Consider the following 21064-nt stretch of genomic DNA (forward strand, 5'->3'; position numbering starts at 1 on the left):
AGGTATTTGTACACATTGATGACACCCTCCCTGAACCTTCTCTTCTCCAGGCTAAACAGACCCAGCTCTCTCAGCCTTTCCTCATAGGAAGGATGTTCCAGTCCCTTCATCATCTTTGTGGGTCTTTGCTGTCCATGTCTCTCTTGTACTGAGGAGCCCAGAACTAGACATAGTACTCCAGGTGTGGCCTCACCAGTGCTGAGCAGAAGGGAAGGATCACCTCCCTCAGGGTGTATCCTTACACACATTTTCATTTGACACAGAGAACAACTTATAAATTCTCTGAGCAGTCACTTTGTAGTTGATTTAAAATATTTTTGCTTATTTTTTGTATCATATACCATTGCCATCCCCTCCATTTCACCAGTGCAAGAAACTCAAGTGTTCATCTGTCTACTGTTGACAAGGTACTTAGACTCATCTTACAACGCTCTCTTTCTTCTCAAATTTTCATTAAAATATATGTTTATTGTGAAAGGTGGAGGAAACCAACAAATCATATTTGTACTTGTTTAGCTATTTGTTTAGCTATTAATTAAACTACTTTTTGATGAATTGGTGCTCTTTTGAGATACATTGTACAGTAATAATGACTACTGTTAAGCTTTGTGCTAGAAAATGTATATGGTTAAATATGTGCATTTAGAATTAATGTTTAATATTGGGTCCTTAGTTGTGTATCTTTTAGCTTGGTGCTCTATACCTATGCCTGCAGTTATACATTTGTAGCAATAGAAAAGGATTTTGAAAATTTTTTAATATATACAGAAGCCTTGCTGAAACTGTTAATGTGACTCTTAAGGTGCTGCATTTTAAATACATAGCACAAAATGGAAATCAAATCTCGTTGTAGAGTGAATTGGATCCAGTTTTGTAACTACAGGGTTTTTTGTTACTAGTTAAAGCATCATTTAACCTGTGAATTTTTGTGATTATGTACTCCAGTGCTCTATTCTACTTGTAATGATTCTGTAGGGCACAAGTAGAATCCTTTTGCATTTATCTAGCTTAATTTATCACTGTCACTTAGGACTTTGAAGTAAATTACTCATACACAGAATCTACTCCTTAACTGTCAGTAGTGATTAACATTTTAGGTGTATCTAGATTTTTAATTGATATAATAAAATTTATTTTTCTCAGCACTTCATAGAATTAACATTCTTTTTCAAATTCTTTGTGACCCTAGACTTGCAGTCAGTGATTGTATGCTGCTGCTTCAAATTCTTTTAAATAGTTGCAGTTGAGTAAAATATCGTTTCTTGCTGTGTATCCTAAACCAATACATAGTATCACTGACTCTCGTTATGTGATTATTGCAGACTGCTGGTTTGGGCCAACTATCCCCCATATAGCTGTCTGTGAAGCTCTCTGTAGAGAGCACAGGAGGGAAATGTAGCTGAACTTCTATTTCTTGCCTTCATATGCTTACATGTATGCCTAACTGAAAGTCAGGTGTAAATTGGCCATTAGGATGCTTTTGTTTAAGATGTGAAGAAAAAAAGAGTAAAGAGAAGCTAAGAAGCAATGTATAATATTGAATTCTATTTCTTTTAATTTTTCTCTCTAGATTCCCTCTGGCCAAAGATTCGTGTTCCCCTGAAAGTTGTTAGGACTGCAGAAAACAAGCTTAGTAACCGCTTCTTCCCCTATGATGAGATTGAAACAGAAGCGGTATTGGCTATTGATGATGATATCATTATGCTAACCTCAGATGAACTCCAGTTTGGCTATGAGGTAAGAGAATTGGATTTTTCCTGTCTCTTAGACTTTCCACTTCAACATCGTGTGTGTATGTAAAGTGGAGGAATCACTGCACAGACTGCTATTCAGATTGTTGCATCTCTTTACCGTAACAGTTCAATGCTGACTGAAATATTTTTACAAATAGTCATTACTTTATGGAAAAACTGTCAGCTAACAGAAAATTTTCAGTAACTGGCACAGTGATGCCAAGAGACTCCAGAAAATGTTGTGTAATTGGTGTAATGGCAGCAGTCTGGAGACTGTGAACTGCATTCTTCTGAACAGTTTCAAACAGTTTTCAGAAAAATCAGAAGTGCTGTCCAAGTTAATGTGTCTTGATGGACAAGACAAGTTTCAGAGATTAAGTGTTGAGAACAGAGGAGGCCTCTTGAGGACATGCCAAAGTAAGGTGGAGTGCAATGAAAAGAGGAACTGAAGCATGTCAAGGAGGGGACACGTGTCATATGCTTGAAATGGCAAAGCTTCAACAGCTGCTGTTGTAATGAGGGCATCAACGGAAGAGAAAGTTTGTCCAAATCAGTTACCCATAGCAGTACAAAGAGGTGAAAGTCTTCACAGGTATTTTAGTTGCCTGTTAAAAAATGCCCTTACCTAAAGCAACACTGTTGTCTTCCTTCCAAAACTTTGGTTTGAATGAGTTAATTTTTGTCTTCCATTTGTATTTCAGTATATGAGACAGTCCAAAATCTGACATTACTGTTATATGTGTGTATTTAAGACAAACATGCTATATTTGTAAACAGATCAGGAACACTAGAAAATAGAATATATTTTAAGAAAGGTTTTAATTATTTAGTCACCCCGTACCTGCAATATCAAGAGCAAAACAACACCGGGCTTCATACATGAGAGCTAGAACATGAAATTATTATCTAAATTGAGTGAAATAATGAAAACCACTTTTCTAAAGGGTAACAAGCAAACTAAATGTGATAGTTGTCTCATTTTTTAACAATCTTAAGTGTAGTTGTTAACACAAGAAGATATTTTTTAAGAGATGTTGGAAGTATTTCTTTAATGTTAATACATATGTGGTAAAATATGGCTCTTTCTCCCTCTCAAGTGAAAGAGACTGTTAGCAAGTAACGAGCTTTTGGACTCAGTAAATGACTTGTGGTAATGTAGATATGCTGATGTAATAACAAAGATGTTAAGTAGTGGAGACAGAGGTTTAATATATCATGTGTGTCTCCAGAAAGGAAATACTTCTCTTGCCAGGTTAAGAGTATCGGGTTCATACATGAAGTGTGAAAGATGGAATGAAGAGAAGACAATTGAAGGAAGGGGTTTTTTAGCCACTTATGCCTTCTCTATACTCTGTTGTCTACAGTGAATGTTTTAAGCACTGCACTGCAAAAGCAGAGCAACCAAGTGTAGGAAGTTGTGCAAGTTGACTTACTTTTTTCCTGTGTTGGTGCTATAACTACTGGTTTTGAGGGTGAACTGATGGGGTGAAAGATAGCAAAACTATAAAGTGCATGCTGTGTAAATCCTGGCTCCATTTGCAGTTTGATTTTCATTTTCATCAAGCTGTCTCGAAGTAAATAAAAATAAGTTTTGTAAAATCCTAAGTGACTGTGTAAGTAGTTCCAAATGAATCTCTGCTACTGGCAAAGCAGGCTTGGAGGGCATCAATGCAGAGATTCAAACTGCAGCTGAGTTTCAGTTCTGTCAGCCAGAAGTCACGAGAAGTAGAACTGTGGCGCTCATATGTCTGAAGTCTTAATTTAAACATCCTCAGTGGAGAATATCTGTAACTTCACATATATTGATTCTGGTCACTTAGGAAGGACAGGGTTATCCTCATGGGGAAAAAAAAAAAAAGAGGCAAAGAAAAGTCAAGGTGAATTCCCCTGTAGTCACTGTTATTAGGTGGCAGTTGGGACTTACAACTCTTCATCCCCAGGTCTAGCTGTTGGACTGTGCTTGCTAATTTATTGGTCTTCTGTGGACCATATACATTGGTTGCAGGGACTATCTGAGTAACAGTCCTTATAGTCAGTGTGTGAATGTAACTGTTTGGACATGAGGTTGTTCAGTCTGGCAGACGAAAAACTATTTCTTTTGCAGGCTTTTTTGCCTTTAATTATAAATCCTATTCCATTTTGATGCTGGGAATTCAGCTTACTACACAGCCACTTCGTTGGAAAATTAAAATGCCTTATTGAGCAGATAGTTGAGGCAAACCTGTGGGTAGTTTAAATTCTTATATTTTGAGATAGTTGGTTTTTTTTTCCCCCCTGTAAAATAAATTAATAAAAAGTCTTTGAGTACAGAAGCACAGCGGATTATTTTATAAATACACAATTTTACTTGTATAGAGGGCGGGTGATGTAGTTCCTACTCTCTGGCACAGAAATCAGGGGCTGAAGATTGATCTTTCCTGTCCCTGAGTGCCTGTGACTTGCTTGACAGGCCTGAGCTGGCTCCCAGATGTTTAAATTGTCCTCAGCCTGTGATAATTTATTTATCTGTTTATGTGTGTTACCAGTAAAGTATCTCTCAAGATCTTGACTCATTTGCAGGGGAATCCAGAGGGAACAGTAGCAGCATATAATGTTACTAGAAAGTTTTCTTTTAAAAGTATGTCTGCTTCTGCTTTGGTCATAAGAAGGGCTGGAAACGTGACATTCAGTAATTTTCTTTTCTCCTCCTGACATCCTTGAGACTTTACATTTAAACATGTGGCAAAACCCCCTCTGTCACAGACTTGTCTGAATGTATAGAGCAAGCCTAAAAAAAACAGAAAACTTTGATCTCTGTACACTTTCAGCCATAAAAAATTATAGTAACACTCAAAGTGTCAGACATTTTTTACTTGTTAAAAGTGAACTATTATGGTACAGTGATTTATGACATTGCGTAAATCTGTTGAAGCAAGCAGAAAAATACTCCCTGTGTGCTGCTGTATTAAGGTAGCAGAAGAATACTTATGACATTCTGACTTTGAAAAAAGTATTTCTGTTAAGTTACATGATGAAATCACAGGCGTGACTTGGGGCACTGGAAAAAAAACCTGTTAGGGCGAGACTTTTTTCCCTGCTTACTGATCTTTGTTGTTCACAGAGGTAGTATCAGAGCAACCCAAGAAAAGGAGCAAGTATTTAGATTATCATAATCTTAAAAAAATTAAAGCAGAGCCATTGGCTGCTCCTGAAATGTTTGGTGTTCAAATGCGAGACTGAAAGCACACGTCATAGTGTTCCTACCTCTGTGTCTCAGCTGGCCTTGGGGCAGATGGCTTAGCATTTCTGTCACCCTGAAAGTGGGGGTAGCAGTTTCCAAGTACAAAGTTCATGAAGATTTCTTATTACGTACTTATGTAGCACTTTGTCCTTTCAAAGACAAAGTATTTTTATTACAGCAATAATAGAAATAATCTAAATTGGGATTATTGCTCTGACTCCATGTTTTTTGTTCATAGAAAATATTGTTTGGTGCATTGCTAAGTTTGTGTTTTTTCTGTTAGAAGCTTTTTGCCTTCTGCTAGATGATCTTACTCTCAGAGCTTTTTTTCAGTGCTTCATGTCTCTGGCATTCTTTTAAAAAAATCAACACTCTGATGAATTGCAGATTTCACTAGGCTAAAATCATCATAAAATTTGAATGCCTTCTTTAGAAGAATTCTTCCATACCCATTTTGACTGTTAAAAGTATATTTTTCAGCATTCCTTTGTAGGAGGAATACTATAACTCTGCTTACTATGGGTAAATCTGACCACATCCAAAGCTCTTCTTCAAATTGAAGTTATTTTACAAATTGTGTGCACATGAAGCATTGCTTATCTTTTAATGGGCTTTGTGTTTACATTGTGTTTTGGGTTTTAGTAATAGTACAAGCCATCCCTTTGAGGACTGGGGAGAATTAAACGTATGAGGCTCTGGGAGGAAAGAAGGAATACTGATTGATTGGGTTTTCTGTCATTTATAGGGGATAGTTAGTGTTTTGTTCTTACAACGTTGCCATGGTAGCTTTGGAAATGCTGATTATTTTTCTGTTTATTAAATTTAAAAACTTTCTAGTTGTAATTAGCCAGTTCCTGAAGTTGCATTGATTTAATATAGTCTAATACATTTAATGCATAAATATCGGAGTATATTCTGGAAAAGGAAGTGCTTCTCTGTCCTCTGGCTACATGGAGAATGAGCTGTGACAGCTGTTCTGATGGCACAGCAAAGCAGCACAGAATAGTTGAGGCTAGGAGGCAGAGAGAACTGTGGAGAGGTGAGACTGGAGGTTGTTTTAGCTAGACTCTTTATGTCAGTTGGGGAACTCGACTTGGAAACAAAATTACTATCATTTTCTCTTGGTGTCTTTTACAAGATTTTTAGTAAAACCACCAAGTCAGAACTTCCGTTTGACTTTTCCTCTGGGAGATGCTTTGTCCAAAAATATTTATCTTCAGGGTTGTCTAGCAGAGTCATTGGAATAGTGTTGTGTGCAAAGAAGCATACCTCCTCTTCACTTGGCAATATGTTTTTCCTTGGATGTGTCCCTTACCAGTATTAAATCAGGCTATCCTTCTTTAGTCTGAGAAAGCTAATAAGATCACTGGCTAAAATGGAATGTATTCCTAACAGAATAATAAATTATAGGCAACCATCAAACAGGAAAATGGATGGTAGTGAAAATAGAGAGTACTGTCAGAATCTTTACCACTATTTTTATTCTGAAAGCTTCCTTATAAGCAGTAGCTGTATATATTAATTTTGGCACAAAACATATGTATGGATTTGGGCAGTGAGCTGGATGCAGCTATTTGGAGCCTTTCTGGGAATTACTATTGAGTGAACTAGTGATGAACATAATGAAAAAGTCAAGCTTTTCCACTGACACTGATAGCATTACTTTTAAAAGGAATCTTTGTTTAAATCAACCAAGTTATTTTTTAGATGCATTGAACTGACAATTTTCAGAGGCCAGAATCAGGGTAGGATTGAGCTTTACGGTGGTACAAAGAAATCTGTATGAGTGACATGCATTATACTTGGCTTTTACTTTATGTCGTTTGGACATAAAAGATGAAGATGACACTGAGAGCAAAAACGAGAAGGAATATGAATCTACAGCTGTCTGTTGTGAAGGCACTGAAGTCCCTTGGGAAGCAGTAGCTGAGTTTAATCTTTCTTTCAGCTGCCTTTAATATGCATGCCATTCCCTCTACAAGAATTCTTGGTCCAGTACAGTGCAGATCTGTACTGTTCTGTCAAATCCTTCGTTGAGCCTCAGTAGCTTATGTGGTGGTGCCTTCCAAAAGCTGGGAGATGGGTGTTTTAATAGCCAGGTTTAAAAAAAATATTAAAATTCAGTCATTAATTTTTTGAGTCCTAGAGAGTGAAGAATAAAATTTTGGAAGATGAAGTTGCCATACCTATTTTGACATGATGTCAAAATCATTAATAAAGAACAAAAAAACAAAGGTATCTCAAGCCCTCACTGGCTTGCCTGCTGAAAATCTGTATTTTTTAGTTATCTGATGGTACCAACTTGTAACAACGTCCTATGGATTCTCTTCCTTGAGTTCCAAATAATCTCTGCTTTCAAGAGCCTTCTGTGTTAGAGCGTTGGCCTATCTCAATACTCTCCCAGTACTTGTGCCCTAGAACTGTCTAAAAAGATTGATTTCTGGAGAAAGTACAAGTCGGGGAGTCAGAAGATCTGGTTCCCATTCTTGTTTCCTGTATGATTTTTGGCAGGTTTCCTCATCTGTACGTTTGAAATAATAACTGCTCTCATCATGGGATTCTGAAGCTATATTAACTGACAGCAATAAAATGTGTTGAGATGTATAGATGAAAAGGTATATAGTAATGCAAAATCACAGAAATGTTGATGCAGAAGCAGTAAGTTAAAGCTGATTGCTTTATCATATTTACGTTGACAAAATACTTGCACAGAGTCCTTATAATCCAGACTTCCCAACTGAAACATACTGGCACGTAAAAAGTCCCCAAAGTGAACTGCTGACAAGGTGAAGTTTGCAGGATGGTGGAATTCCAGATAAGACGTTGTTTACCACAAATTCAACTGTAGGGTTCCCTTGCCTTTTGTACAGAGAAAAGAGGTTTGCTAGTGAAGTGTTGGGGATTTATGAGATATTTTGTTGTTGCTGTTGTTGATCTTGCATACACAATGAAATTTGGGTATGTGTTTGTTACTACCAACCTGAAACAGAAACTCTTGTGACCTAACACTGCGTATCGGAGAGTCAAGACTCGCATTCTTCCAACAAACTTAGCAGTTATTTGAATTAAAGGACAAATTTTGAGTAATTAGTCTGCAAATAATGCAGATAAATACTAACTTTGTTATTGATCAGCAAAAAGACATACTGTGTATTTAGCAAGCAAATAGCGTTCAGACCCTTCTAAATAATTATAATCCTTTCTCCCTTTCTTCCTAATGCAAAAATTGTGCATTATTTAATGTGGCCAGCAGTGTGGAGAACTGGGGTTGTGTTAATGATGCCCTTCTCCTTGTTCTGGTCTACTGTGTTTGATCCTGTAGTCAGCTACAAAATAATGTATGGAGTGACAAGGATGGTATCTTGATTGTATCCAGCTGTCTGGAACAAGTCAAGGGCAAAGAGGCCTTCCATGTAGCAGTAGATCCATCCGAGCACCCACTAAAGAATACCAGAAATATTAAAATATAAGCCTGTTTTAAGCCTGTTCCTATCGAAGGAAGCAGGCTGGCTAGATCCAAAGCCAGCTGTGAAAGTAGTTAGGTTGTAGCCATTTCTACTGAAGTTAACATCAAAAGTTCCATTCCAGTCATGCTTGGTTTTAGTTAGTGTTAAAATCTTTTTGAATAGTCGGTTGTATTTCTCTACAAGGAAGTTAGTATTGCTTTAGTGGGGTATGGCTTCCTTCCCTGAGTTGCAGGATCCAAAGCAAGCTTGGGATTTTTCATCCTTCTTCCAGGCAGTTTCCGATTTCAAGAATTGGCACTTAGAAGAATTGAAGTGGTCTTTCCACCACGGTAGCTCTGCCCTCCCAAAGTAGATTGTTGCATCCACACATTTGTGTTTGCTTGCTGTGCAGGCTTGGTTAGCACAGCGTCACGTCTTTTTCTCTTCAGGTTTGGCGTGAGTTCCCGGACAGGTTGGTTGGATATCCAGGCCGCCTGCATCTTTGGGACCATGAGATGAACAAATGGAAGTATGAATCAGAATGGACCAATGAAGTCTCAATGGTGCTCACTGGGGCAGCGTTTTATCACAAGGTGATACACAACTTGTAGTATACTAATGTACATCATGAACCTTTTTTAAAGAGCTGTATGTGTTTGTCATTGATCTGTGAGTGTTTTGTGGTGCCATGATTGTTTTCTACAACAATCAGAGATCCAGTTGCAAACTTTCCATAAGCCTCTTTCCTTTTCAGTTGCTGTGGAAACAACTGTTTTGTCTCTGCCTGTAAAGTAAAACCCTTACCTTCAGGAACTAACAGAAGAACTCTGGCCAGTTCTGGTCTCTGCATGACCTGGAACTACATAGTGAATTTTACAGTGAATGCAGCTTTATAGCTAGGAGTTTAAGAAAAGAAAACTGATTGTTAAGAAGTCTGTGTGCTGGTCGGGAAAGGAGTAATTATGCAATTAAGCACCCAAAAATTATTTTCTATCTGCTAAAGTAGTCCTTGGCTGAAGGCAGTATCAGAGTTTGCCCATAATCCATCCTCAACTGCCTGCTGTTCAGTGACTGAAATATTTAGAGTCTTATAGTTACTGTATTTAAAATTATCTTCTCTCTCTCTCTCCCCCTATCCTCCAGTATTTCAACTACCTTTACACCTACAAAATGCCTGGAGACATCAAGAACTGGGTAGATGCCCATATGAACTGTGAAGATATTGCCATGAATTTTCTAGTGGCAAATGTCACTGGCAAATCAGTCATTAAGGTGGGACTTTTCTGCAGTTTAGCTTTACAAAGTTTAAAACTATGATGTACATACTCATATAAATTTATTTAGTGGGCTTCAGTATATTACTTCATCTTCCTTTCTCTCTCATTTACCCCTGGTATGGTGTCTTGTTCTCTTTCCATGGTAGAAAAGCCCTTTTAGTAAAACTTTTATGCTAACTGGGAACAGAGAATTGTTTTTTACCAGTTGTTTCTGGTGGTTATTTTAGCCATCTAGATGAGGTATAAAAAAGGTAATTTAAAGGATAGCGCTATATATATATGTGTGTGTATATATACATGCCCGCATACATATATTTTAACTATTTGAGATCACTAGAGGAAAGAAATTGCCAACTGTCTGCAGCTCGCTCTGTCATAGCCTGGCAACAGCTGATTTATAGGAATGTTAATTGCAAGAATGTTAATTGCAAGATCAGCTTTAAATGAACTTTTTATCCCTGAATTAATTTCCTGACATGTTTCGACACGTTTTCAGGTCTGGACATTCACTCTGTACATTCATTTCAAAGTGTGTCAACTTGGAATGAGATTTAGAGGCCACCAGGCGTTACTTCAATTAGCAGGGTTCATTTTCCCATCTGTCCATCATCATTTACTGGGACTGGTGGCTGCATTTCCTAGAAAAGTCTTTAGAAGATAAAGTGTGTGTTTTTGCTGAAAAAGTTTTTGAGCTGTATGAGGGCACAGCAGAGTAATTTGGCACCTCTGTGCGATTCGGAGAGTCTTGGAGAGTTTGCCAGTCAGCTATTAACTGGAGTGAGCAAAAGAGCGTCTGTTGGATTAACGTTACGGTGAAGTATGGGAAGCTATATTTCATCGCTGTTATGGCTGCAAGAACAAATGGTGTTTATACAGGGACCTTGGCAGTGAGAAAACAGTCATTAAACAGGAATTAAGGAGCTTGTCATCGCCACTTCTTTTCAGTTACAGAAGGAAAAACCCCTCCAAGCCATTTTTATTGGGCCCCTGTGAATTTTGTAGTCAGCTGGGCCAGATGGAGCTGAATGGAGAAATGGAGTGGCTTTTTTTTTTTTTTTTAAAACACCCTCCCCCCCCCCCTTTTTGAGAGCTCAGCTTACACTGCAGGCATGTTCAGAGGTATTGTGCTGCTCTCTGTGCAAGGAGATTAATGTCCCTTCTGTTGATATTTGATGATATCTGGCATGCCTTTCTGCAGGTGACCCCACGGAAGAAGTTCAAATGTCCAGAATGCACAGCAATTGATGGGTTATCACTGGACCAGACACACATGGTGGAAAGGTGAGTGACCACCCTTTTTTCCTCTGATTGCCTTGTTCTGATCCCTAAAATCTTAACCTGTGCCTCATTAAATTAGGATCAGAAATGCTCACTGATTATATTTCTGTAAATTACTAATTTTGAAAGAATGTCACTTGGATTTGATCAGCATAAGTCATTCCTACAATGGATGATGTGACACTGAAAAGTGGACTACGACAAGAAAGGACTTTAGAAGGGCACAATTTTTAGCAGCTTTGCTGTAAAGCATATAGGACACATAAATGAATTTCAGGTTGTTGGCAGTACTTTCAGTAACACCACATTTCTGGTTTACCATGGAACATCAACTGTAATGAGTATGAGATTTATTTTTTTTCAAACCAGCCCGTTGCTAGCTTACCAAAGAGTAACAAGGATATAAATTTATTAATAATGTTATTCGAATTGATGGTTGTACATTGTCTTTCCTCCAAAGATCGTTAAGCACATTGCTTCCACTAATGAAAGGCATTTGCCTGCACAATTGCATGACACATTTTTCTACAATGGCAGTATTATTATATTTTTGTGAGAATTTAATTTTGAAATTAAGTATGTATTTGGAAAGGCAGTGAATGTTTAGAGTGAAATACTGAAAGTTTGTAAGGATAAGACTTGCATTCCCTGCTTTACAGTAAAATGGCTTCCCAACACTGACCAAGACAACTAAACTTCCATCTGCCTTGGTTTCTGAATGTGTAAAATAAGGGAAAGTTTCTTCACTTTTACAAAGCTGTTCAACACCCTTGTTTGAAAAGGATTATCTGACAATAAATGTACATACTGGTAATTAGGTGAAATTAAGCTGAGATCTAGGACTGACAAAGGCATTTCACCTTAGGCTTCTTGGGCTGTTGCATCTCTCCTGCAAACTTTGGGAAAAATAATTTGCAGCCATAGAATTGATGGGGTAGGTAAGCAGGGGTAGCCATAGTGCTGAAAGAGACCAGCAGAAGAGGTGACAAAATTAAAAAAATCTGACCTGCATTTAAAATAGGCCATTTCATATTTGTACTGAGACACATAACATAATTATCTTACCAGTTACTATGGTTATCATCTTAACAGTGAGCTTTTTTCTGTCCTTCTCTGCAGTACTCAGCAAATCTAAAGTGTTGTATCCATTCACTGGTCTTTAGCAATGTAAATGATATTTATGTATTGTAATGTATGCAGTGAACTAATGCAAAACTGGTTAGTAGGTTGGGAGCTTATTTACAAGAATAGTGCTTACATGTATCTGTCTGATGTGTAAACACACATTATACAACACACACACATCTATAGTTTGGCTGATTGATTATTAACCAAGCATCATGCCAAGCATTGAAGAGCATAACTGCCAAGGTTAGTGACAAAGTATTTAGACTGTATGTATAATAAGGCTGGATTAAAAAAAGGAGCACACAAGTCAGATGTAAAACATACCCCATGGAGGTTGTCCTGTGTCTAGCAATTCTGCACTGGCTTACAGGATGGACTACCTGAAGACAGTTGAGCTTTCCTATGATCATACTAGTAGTATTACAACAGCACATAGGAATTTTAGTCATGAACTAGGTTCTCATTAAGGTAAACATTATAAAAGCAGAAGATTAAAAAGTGCCTTTTGCTCCGGCTGCATTATGATGCAGGGTAAAGGTCATGTTTCCATGTCTATAGCAATCCTTGTATCCTCAGAGTAAAGTATCATTGACAGTTTACTGAGAACATGTTTAAACTGTTGCTTTGCTTCTCTGTAGTTTCCAACAGTGGAGATAACTGGGTTGTGGGAAATGTTAGATAGACTGCAAATCCACGTACTTTTATTTGCCCAGCCACAGGAGTACATGCTGGGATAGAGTCTGGGTGCAGGAGAAAATCTGGGGGGATATACAGTTTGGGTGTATTCGGGCTTCATTCTGAAGATCATTAATATCATACTGAAAGTGAATGCTACACCTAATACCTTCTTGCCATGTGTTGTTATTATCTACCTTCAATATAAGAGTTATTTGAAAATCTGAAAGGGTTCCTTTTTTTGAATCTTCTAAGCTAGCTATTCATTTTAAGTGGATAATAAATGATAGCAACTCCTAGAGCAATTTTTCCTAACTTACCAGTGAGTAAGGCTCTTATGGCTCATATAGATAGGATTGTGTGTGTGTGTATCTATCTATTTTCAGGGTCAGGAGAGAAGCTGAATGGAAAAAGTGCGTGCATCAGGGAATCTTTGTCATACCATAAAAGAATAACTTTGTACAGATAACTTTGCAGTATTGGGTACTGAGAACAATACCAGGGGTATCAGCCAAAAAGCCATTATCAGCTTCACTTGCAGGTTCCCAAAGTGCCGGACTCCTTGTTTTTTAGCATTCAGAAATAGCGAGCAGGTAGTCCAAGCTAATTACTTGCCCGGATATCCAGGGATCAACCTACTGTTTGTGAAACAAACAGTTTATCAGGGTTGTCATGGCCATGCACAACATTTAGTGTTAGGTTTCTGGTTCAGAAATAGCAGAGAGATGCCCAGCAACTGCCTGATGATTGTTTTCTAAGTGTAAAAGGTTTGAGAAGTCAGTTGTGGAGGTCTGTCCAGGAGAGACGTGTTACTAACCAGTTCTGTTGGGCCTTTGACACTCTCAGCAGAGACAAAGGAAAGATGGTACAGCTGAATTCTGTCTCTTATTAAGAGATTTAGGGGTTTTTTACCAATACTCAAGAATATTTACAGTGAATCATGGGAAAGCCAATGCTGCTATTCTTCCTGATGTGCAATTTCTGAGATAAATAAAAGACTTCAATCCCCAGGGTTATCAAGCTCCATCATTAAAATACATTAACTACAGAAAGCTTTGAACCAAGAATCCCTTCTTGCCCTAGGTTAGCCTTTACATTAAATCGCAGAAGCTGTAGGAGGATCTCATAATCCCTATATTTACGAGTGCTGTTTCAGTAGCAACAACTTTTCTGCATTTAGCATCTTTGCATCTGGCTCTCAAAAATGGAGAACTCTGTAAAATGCAGCCTAGAGGGCAACTGGCTGTACAGTAGATACAACAAAGGGCTGAGTTGCTTCTGCAGCAACATTAACAGCAGTGTTTTATTTGGGACATGTAAATATTTGTTACAGTTAAAATAGGAAGCCATTTCCCTAAGAGGCAAACTGACCAGGTAACAGTTGGCCAGAGGCTGCAGCTGCAGTTACCCTGCCAAAAAATATTTGGGTTATAAGGGAAAGGAAACTGATTGAGAGAGACCTTAACAGACATGAAGTTCACCCAGTCTGCCAGGGGCAACAGGGCTCTCAATTTCTCAGTTCACACAGTCTTAATTCTTTGTAGAGCACAACTGCATGTTGTCGGCAGAGCAAGGAAAAAAATTAATAATTCTTGGATGCAAACGTGCCTCTGCTAGTATGAATTTGCAAAACTGTTGACACAGCCAAGAAAAACACCTTCCCTCCATGTTCAGATGACACGTTACATTCTCTTGGCTACCTAGCTTTGAATGTTTAATGTTCTAGATATCCTTTCTGGTTTATATTGTCCAAAAGTGGCAAAGACTTTGGAATTCAAGTGATTTAGTTCAGTGCAGGAGATGAAATTTTTGGAAACAGGCAACTTTCCTTCAAACACATTTTGTGGCTTGTGTATGACATGTCTTTCATCTTAAAAAGCCTGTTTCTGATCTTTGATATTTCCTGAGGACTAACTTTTCTGATTCAGCCAGAATGATTAGAACATACCGACTTTTACATTTTTCATTTTTTCATTTCTGTAACAATGAAGTGGTTTCTGGTCATTAAAGATATTGTACTGCTATGCTTGAATGGTATTGCCATCAGAATAAGTTTGGCTGTAGAAGGATTCCATCTTGATATTTTCTCATAAGACCTCATCTTTGACTTGGGAGTATAACCTCTGGAGGGAAGAGGTCAATTGTGTCTCCGCTATACATTTAGTTTTGTCTTGTGCTCTGAGGGTGCTGCTTAGTTCCGGCTGTGACAATGGCTGATCTGATGTGAACACCTGCCTACCAGGCAGCGGGCTGAGATAACTAATTCATTTCACACCGGCCACCAAGCAGCTGTTACATTACAATGTCTTTCAGTCATTACAGGCAGAGGCAGGATTTGAACCAGTAGACTAGAAGTATTCTTGTATTCCAGAAGACCATTGAGGGCCAGCAGCTGTGCAAACTTCTCACATGCACATCTCCCAGTGCATCTACCTCCTCGCCTGTGAAGTTTGTGCTTTTCCTGCCACGAGACTTCTCCAGTACTCACAGCTTGGATTATCGATAGCTGCATTTCTCAGAAGTAACAGATGATTTGGAAGTCTGTCCTTATCTGAGAATCAGATGACTTTAAGGTATCTCATGTTGGGCACCTCACGAGGGCAACAGAAACTACTTAGTGTTCCTGAAGAAAACACTCAGTTCCTGCTCTGCCTGTTACTGTAACGTGTCTGTGCCCTGGGCCCAAAGCTCACCCTCTCAATGGTTCACCTTGTTATTGCAGACGTTGAACAGCTACTTGGGTCTTTTTGCTTCAGTCCTGACTGATGGCTCCTTTGCTGTTTCAGATCTGTGCTACCCTGGAGCAAATAGTGCTTGTGCCAGGTTTAGAGGTTGCTTCCCCTGCACACAGTTTCCTCTTACATTCTGAGTTCCTTTTCATTTGTTTCTAGTCCAAATATTGGAATCTTGGAGGTAGGAAGAAGTATGAGGGGATGAGAAGGTAGTAGAAAGTGAAATATCTGCAGTTACCTGTATTAAATACCTTATTCAAGTATCACCTATATGAAGTAGTTTTCTGACACTTTTCTCAGGCCAGAAAATGGCCTGAAATATGACCATTATAGCTTGAAACAGCTATGTAGAGATGTACCACTTTAACAACCTAGGCTTTATGTTTTCCATTCATTTACTTTAGTTAAGGAAGGAGCAATGGGATTGCTCAGAGGCTGAAGAATTACTTTTGAAAACCAGTCTTGCTGTCCCATCTACTTCAAAAGAGTGTTTGGGGCAGTGTTGAGCAGTCCCCATCACAAAACTGTCACACTCAGTTGGTATGATTGACCGGGGCTGTTGAGGAAAATTATCCTGGAGCCATAGTGACCCCCTAACCCTTCGAAGGGGTCGGGAGAGGGTGCAGTGGTTGGATAGCGAGAGACCTTCTCTGTGACTGCCTGCAGCACATCAGCCTCTGTAGCTGAGTCGAAGTACTTATTTCTTTTTTGTTTTCCCTTTTGAATGGCAAAAGAAATGTGACCTGTTTTCTTGTAGCTGTCTCATGTTATGTGTTGGGGACTGTGGTCACAATTTTTGGTATCTGAAGGTCATAAAAGCTGTTTTACAAAATATGTAGTTAATGTTAGCTGAGTGCTGGCTGAGGTGAGATGAGCCAAGTTTTCCCTGCCTTGCTTCCACAGGTACTGTGCCTTTCAGTGAAAAAGTTAAGGGAGCGATGTAAGGTTAAACATCTGTTTGCTTGTTTTTTGAAGCACATGGCTCTTCCCTTCCACAGCATTACTGACACCTGAGATTATTAAAACTGAAAGAGTCATCAACAGTCTGATCTTTTTTGTGCTAATGTGATGTCTTATTGCTCAGTATCTCTTTATTTAGACAAGGAAAATAAACTAGTTGGTTTCATTTTATAGTTTTTATTCAGCTTCACTTTTAAGTTACAGTACAATCAGCACTGCCTATACGCTGAGGCATGTTTATTTTTGTGGGAAAAGATAGAGCCTCTGAAGAAGCCTGAAAAAAAAGAGACTTTTTTTTTTTTTTTGAGAACTCCATTTTCACAAAGGCTTGTTTTTTGCAAAACCTTCGTTGTGAGCCAAATTGACCCAACAGTGGCCCTTTAAGAGCCATGTTGGCAGTTAATCTGTTCTGGTTTACAGCATGTACATTGCTTTAAGAATGACTGGAATTCTAGGGGGAGGGAGAAGGGAAGCTTTGACCTCCATGTGCACATGTGCTGCTCCCAGCATCCCCTTGCTCGTCTCTGTGATTAAATGGATAAATCAAAGAACACCAGCTTCTTTTCAGTTCTCTCTGCAGTGGGGCTCTCTTTTTATTTACTAGTAGCCAGGATGGCTGAAATACTTACAAGAGTAAGAGGGAAGGTTTCTACCAGTTATGCTGATGTGGGAGCTGGTAGCCAGCCCAGTTGTTTGGGTTCTTAATTAAACTGCTTTCCCTTTTACCAGATCTGAATGCATCAATAAGTTTGCCTCTGTCTTTGGGACCATGCCTCTGAAAGTGGTGGAGCACCGTGCTGACCCTGTTCTGTACAAAGATGACTTTCCTGAGAAACTGAAGAGCTTTCCCAATATCGGCAGCTTGTAAAGGCAGCTGTGAGACAAACCTGAATGATGAAAAAGACGGCCGCAAAGGTGCTATGAGGAAAATAAGGCCCTGAAGAAAAAAGTCGCTAGAGAGTGGGTTACATCTGAGGGAGATGGGAATTAATGTTGTATTCTGGTATGTTATCTCCCCTTTACGTTGCACAAAGATGTAATGGAAAGCTGAACAACTGCTTCTCTGTTGCTCACAGATGATTGAATCTATTCATGGGTCCTCCCATAAATGTCAAACACACTTTTCTCCAAAGGAGGCTATGCACCTGGAAGAATAAAACAGAATCTCGCTCCACGTGGTCTGGCTGGCATGACTGACCTCTTCTATCGAATGTGCTGCAGTTCTCTGGTTTGTAAGCATCCATCCATTCAAAGCAACTGTCTGCAATGTGTAGCTGCTCTCTTTTGGGAGGAGCTTATTGCCTGTGCAGTTGGTGGGCCTCTGAGCTTAATTGTTGGCTTAAGTAACTGTGTAACAAACTTTTCTTTTTTCTGCATAGTGAGACATGTTTATTTTTTTACAACATCACCAACAAAAATCAGTGTGTTGTCATGTGGTTTAAAGGACAAAACAGTTTGTGTTACTTAAATTATTTTGATGTAAATTGAGACACAAAGCAGCCGGGAGGATGGTCTCCTTCAAAGCAGAGACACCTGCAGGACAGAATTCCAATTGCTTACGCCTCTTCTTGCATAAATCTCAGGTTTTCTGCCACGTCCATGCAAGAGACTGTGATTCTGTATCAGAGCTGGTTGTATTACACAGAAAAAGATGTATCTTTCACTCTTACTGTATTTTTTTATTTTCATTATCAAAACAGCAGTCAGGTTACAGTTTTACATCGTAGCCATACATAGGAGCAACAGCTATGAAGTAAGGTTTTCACATCTGAATTCTTTTCAGCAAGCAGTGTGTTGTAGTACCGATTTGTAAAACGCTTCAGTTTACAGAAATTCCCAGTTACACCTTCAATGTGCAGGGATATGTGTATGTGCAAGACACTATTAACGCACACTTACAAACTCCCATAAATTACCATTGTTGGAAAAACTGCTGGATCTTTGCTTGTAATTTAACTAAGGAAGCCATTGCCACAGGCTGCCACTGAAACATACAGCTTAGGAAGGCTTTTGGAGAAGCTTTACATTTCTTAGGAGCATTGGAATTGTTTCTCAATACTGAAATTAACCTGAATTAGAAAATTAAATGCAGCAAAATTAGAAATGAAATTGCCTGGACCATTACCTCCTGCCTTTCGATAATAAAGATGATCCCAGTTTAGGCTGAGAAATGAATCTCTGTTCCAGCTCCACTGATACAATGTTTGTTACCAAGTAAGGGTGATTTCACTGTCTTTTGAATCCTCCATTGCTGCCAGTTAGAGAGACATCCTACTCGATGGGCTGTTTCTCTGTTACACTGCAAGCAACCTTATTCCTCAGATTTTGCCAAACCCCAAACAATAGGACAAGTGTTAGGCATCACGGTTCACCCCCTCTCCTAAGCTGGATAGGCAGCAGTGACAGAAACCAAATGAAAGTCAGGCTAGAAACAGGAAACATCTGCTCCTATTTGTCTCACCCCCACTAAGACTTATCTTATTGCCCAATGCAGTGGATGTGCTGTGAATGAAAATCATATTGGAACAATAGCTCTGAGGGGATGCTTCACTTCATAACTCCCCTGGGATCTGCCTGTAAACTGTATCATCCGATTCTCTGGGAACGTTTAATTACTAGTAAATGTTTTTTGCTGCAGTCTTTGTTTCATTCCTGACTTGCTGTGGGAGGAGGGTATTGGGGTGCTAGGAGGATAGGTGTTGCAGTGACAACTGCTGTCTGCACAGTGGGTATCACAAGATAAAGGAGAGTTTGTCACTCGCTGTTTCTCCTTTGCAGCCTCTCAGGTTCATTCACATGAACTTTCTTTCTGAATCTTCCTGTTGATTTATGTCCTGGTGCCTGAGCATCAGGAGATACCAGCACATTTCCCTTGAGAAGTTTGCTTTAAAAGGGTAGCTGTGACACTGCAGTAGTCACTTCAGTTTTGGCTGTTTTTTGAGGCTGATCTCAGCTTGGTAGTTGGCCTTAGCAGTTTAACTGAGTTACATCTTCCTTACAGAGGGTTGTGAAGCTGCTATGATTTCTTGGTTCTTTCTCAGTAAGCCAGTAGAAAGTACACATTTTGCACAGTCTTAAAAGACAAAGAGGATTGGAAATAGTTGATGGTGGGGACAGCCTAACCAACCTTCCTGAACTGATCTATAGTCCTGGGTCAGTAAAAAGGCAACAGGTCCTTGTGCCTGTGTCCCAAAGCATCTGAGTGGATTCCCCTTCCACAAAATGCCCAGTGACCCCTATCAATCATGTTTTGTTCCTTTGGCGTTTTACAGTTGCTTTTATAGGGCCATCTCATTTAGATGGTAATTTGTCTCTGTTTTGTGCCACAGAGAAAATTGGGCAATTGACTGTAAAAAAACAATTTGTAAAGTGACCTCCTTCCCTTCTACATTTATAATTGTGTTCTTAATGCAAAATCTGTAAAAGTAAGATATTCTTGTATGTCTGATTTGGAATGGGTTTGTTGTCAATCTTTAAATTAAGATAATTGTTAACTTTTCATTGTATATATGTTATCAAAAAAAGGTTAATATTGGTATATTAAAAAATAAATCCATGGAGTGTTTGTTGTATTTCAGTTCTGGAGCTGCACAAGGAAACATGGATGCATTTAGAAGGGAGAATTGCAGTGACAGGTTGTTTTGCTACATAAATCTGTGTTAAACTTGAATATCCACAGTGTACTTTAGAAAGATCTGTCAATATTATTCTGTCAATTATTCTGTCAAATTTTGTCTTTCTCATAACTGGAGTTGGATGGTTGTCTTTGAAGTAGAAGTTTGCTCTGCACGAATTCATCCCAGTCACCTTTTTGGAGAGAGTAGTTGTTACTCTAATTTTCTGCCAAGATTTGACAGTAGCATTTATCTTAGAGAAATAGGGAACAGATCCTTTCTCTGTTTGTGAAGAGAGACAGCAAATACTGAAGAACTGTGCTTTTGAGAAAAGAGCTTTAGCTGAGTCATTGAGATGGTGGGCTTCAGTCTGGTGGCAGCTCTCTGTTTGCAGTGAGTATCATTTTTTTCATCATTCTTCTTAAAGACTTGCATGTTTAAATTTTACTGGGACTGCTGCAAAGCACGTTCTTTCGTAAACTAAAATGTAAACTACAGATAGTTCTTGCAATCATGGATAGTCTCCTCCAGGTACTTCAAGGAAGAAAAAAAAAAAACCCCAATGTTGTGCAAAGTTGTGTTAGATTATGCTAGAAAGTGAGCTGGTCCAGTTGCTAACTTCAGTCTGGCCCTGAAGAGTTGGGGAGATCAGAGCAAATACTAGGCAAACATTCCACCTATATTGTCTTGTTTTGTTTTGCTTTGTTTTTTTATTATTTTTAGACTGAAAGAAATTATTTCTGTCAAAAACTGCCCGAAAACTCTAAACACAGTATTCTTTACATCTTTCTGTAGGATCTGAAAGTTATCCCGTAAGCAGATAGTCACTTCAAACCTCTTGCTAACATTGGTTTGTAGGGAGAGATGGCATTTGCTTAGCAGAAAAATCAGGTAGAAGACTTGGCTTTGTTGTTGAGTCGTGGATCCTTCAGTTATATCTCATGCTGTTGGGAGTGCATGTGGGACTGCACAAGTTCTTTTTATGAAGCTTGCCACCACTG

The 21064-nt window shown here is 38.9% G+C and overlaps 1 protein-coding gene across 1 annotated transcript in view; it reads left to right on the forward strand.

The window, feature by feature from the left end:
* Positions 1 to 20009, forward strand: part of EXT2 (exostosin glycosyltransferase 2) — an 83020-nt gene extending 63011 nt beyond the window's left edge. The window contains exons 10-14 of the mRNA XM_054828053.1: positions 1571 to 1737; positions 8849 to 8992; positions 9543 to 9671; positions 10875 to 10957; positions 17179 to 20009. Of these exons, the coding sequence (XP_054684028.1) occupies positions 1571 to 1737; positions 8849 to 8992; positions 9543 to 9671; positions 10875 to 10957; positions 17179 to 17317 (662 nt within the window). The 3' untranslated portion in view covers positions 17318 to 20009. The remainder of the gene's footprint in view (positions 1 to 1570; positions 1738 to 8848; positions 8993 to 9542; positions 9672 to 10874; positions 10958 to 17178) is intronic.
* The last annotated feature ends 1055 nt before the right edge of the window (positions 20010 to 21064 follow it).

The sequence above is a fragment of the Grus americana genome, chromosome 5 (assembly GCF_028858705.1).
Source record: "Grus americana isolate bGruAme1 chromosome 5, bGruAme1.mat, whole genome shotgun sequence".
NCBI lineage: Eukaryota > Metazoa > Chordata > Aves > Gruiformes > Gruidae > Grus > Grus americana.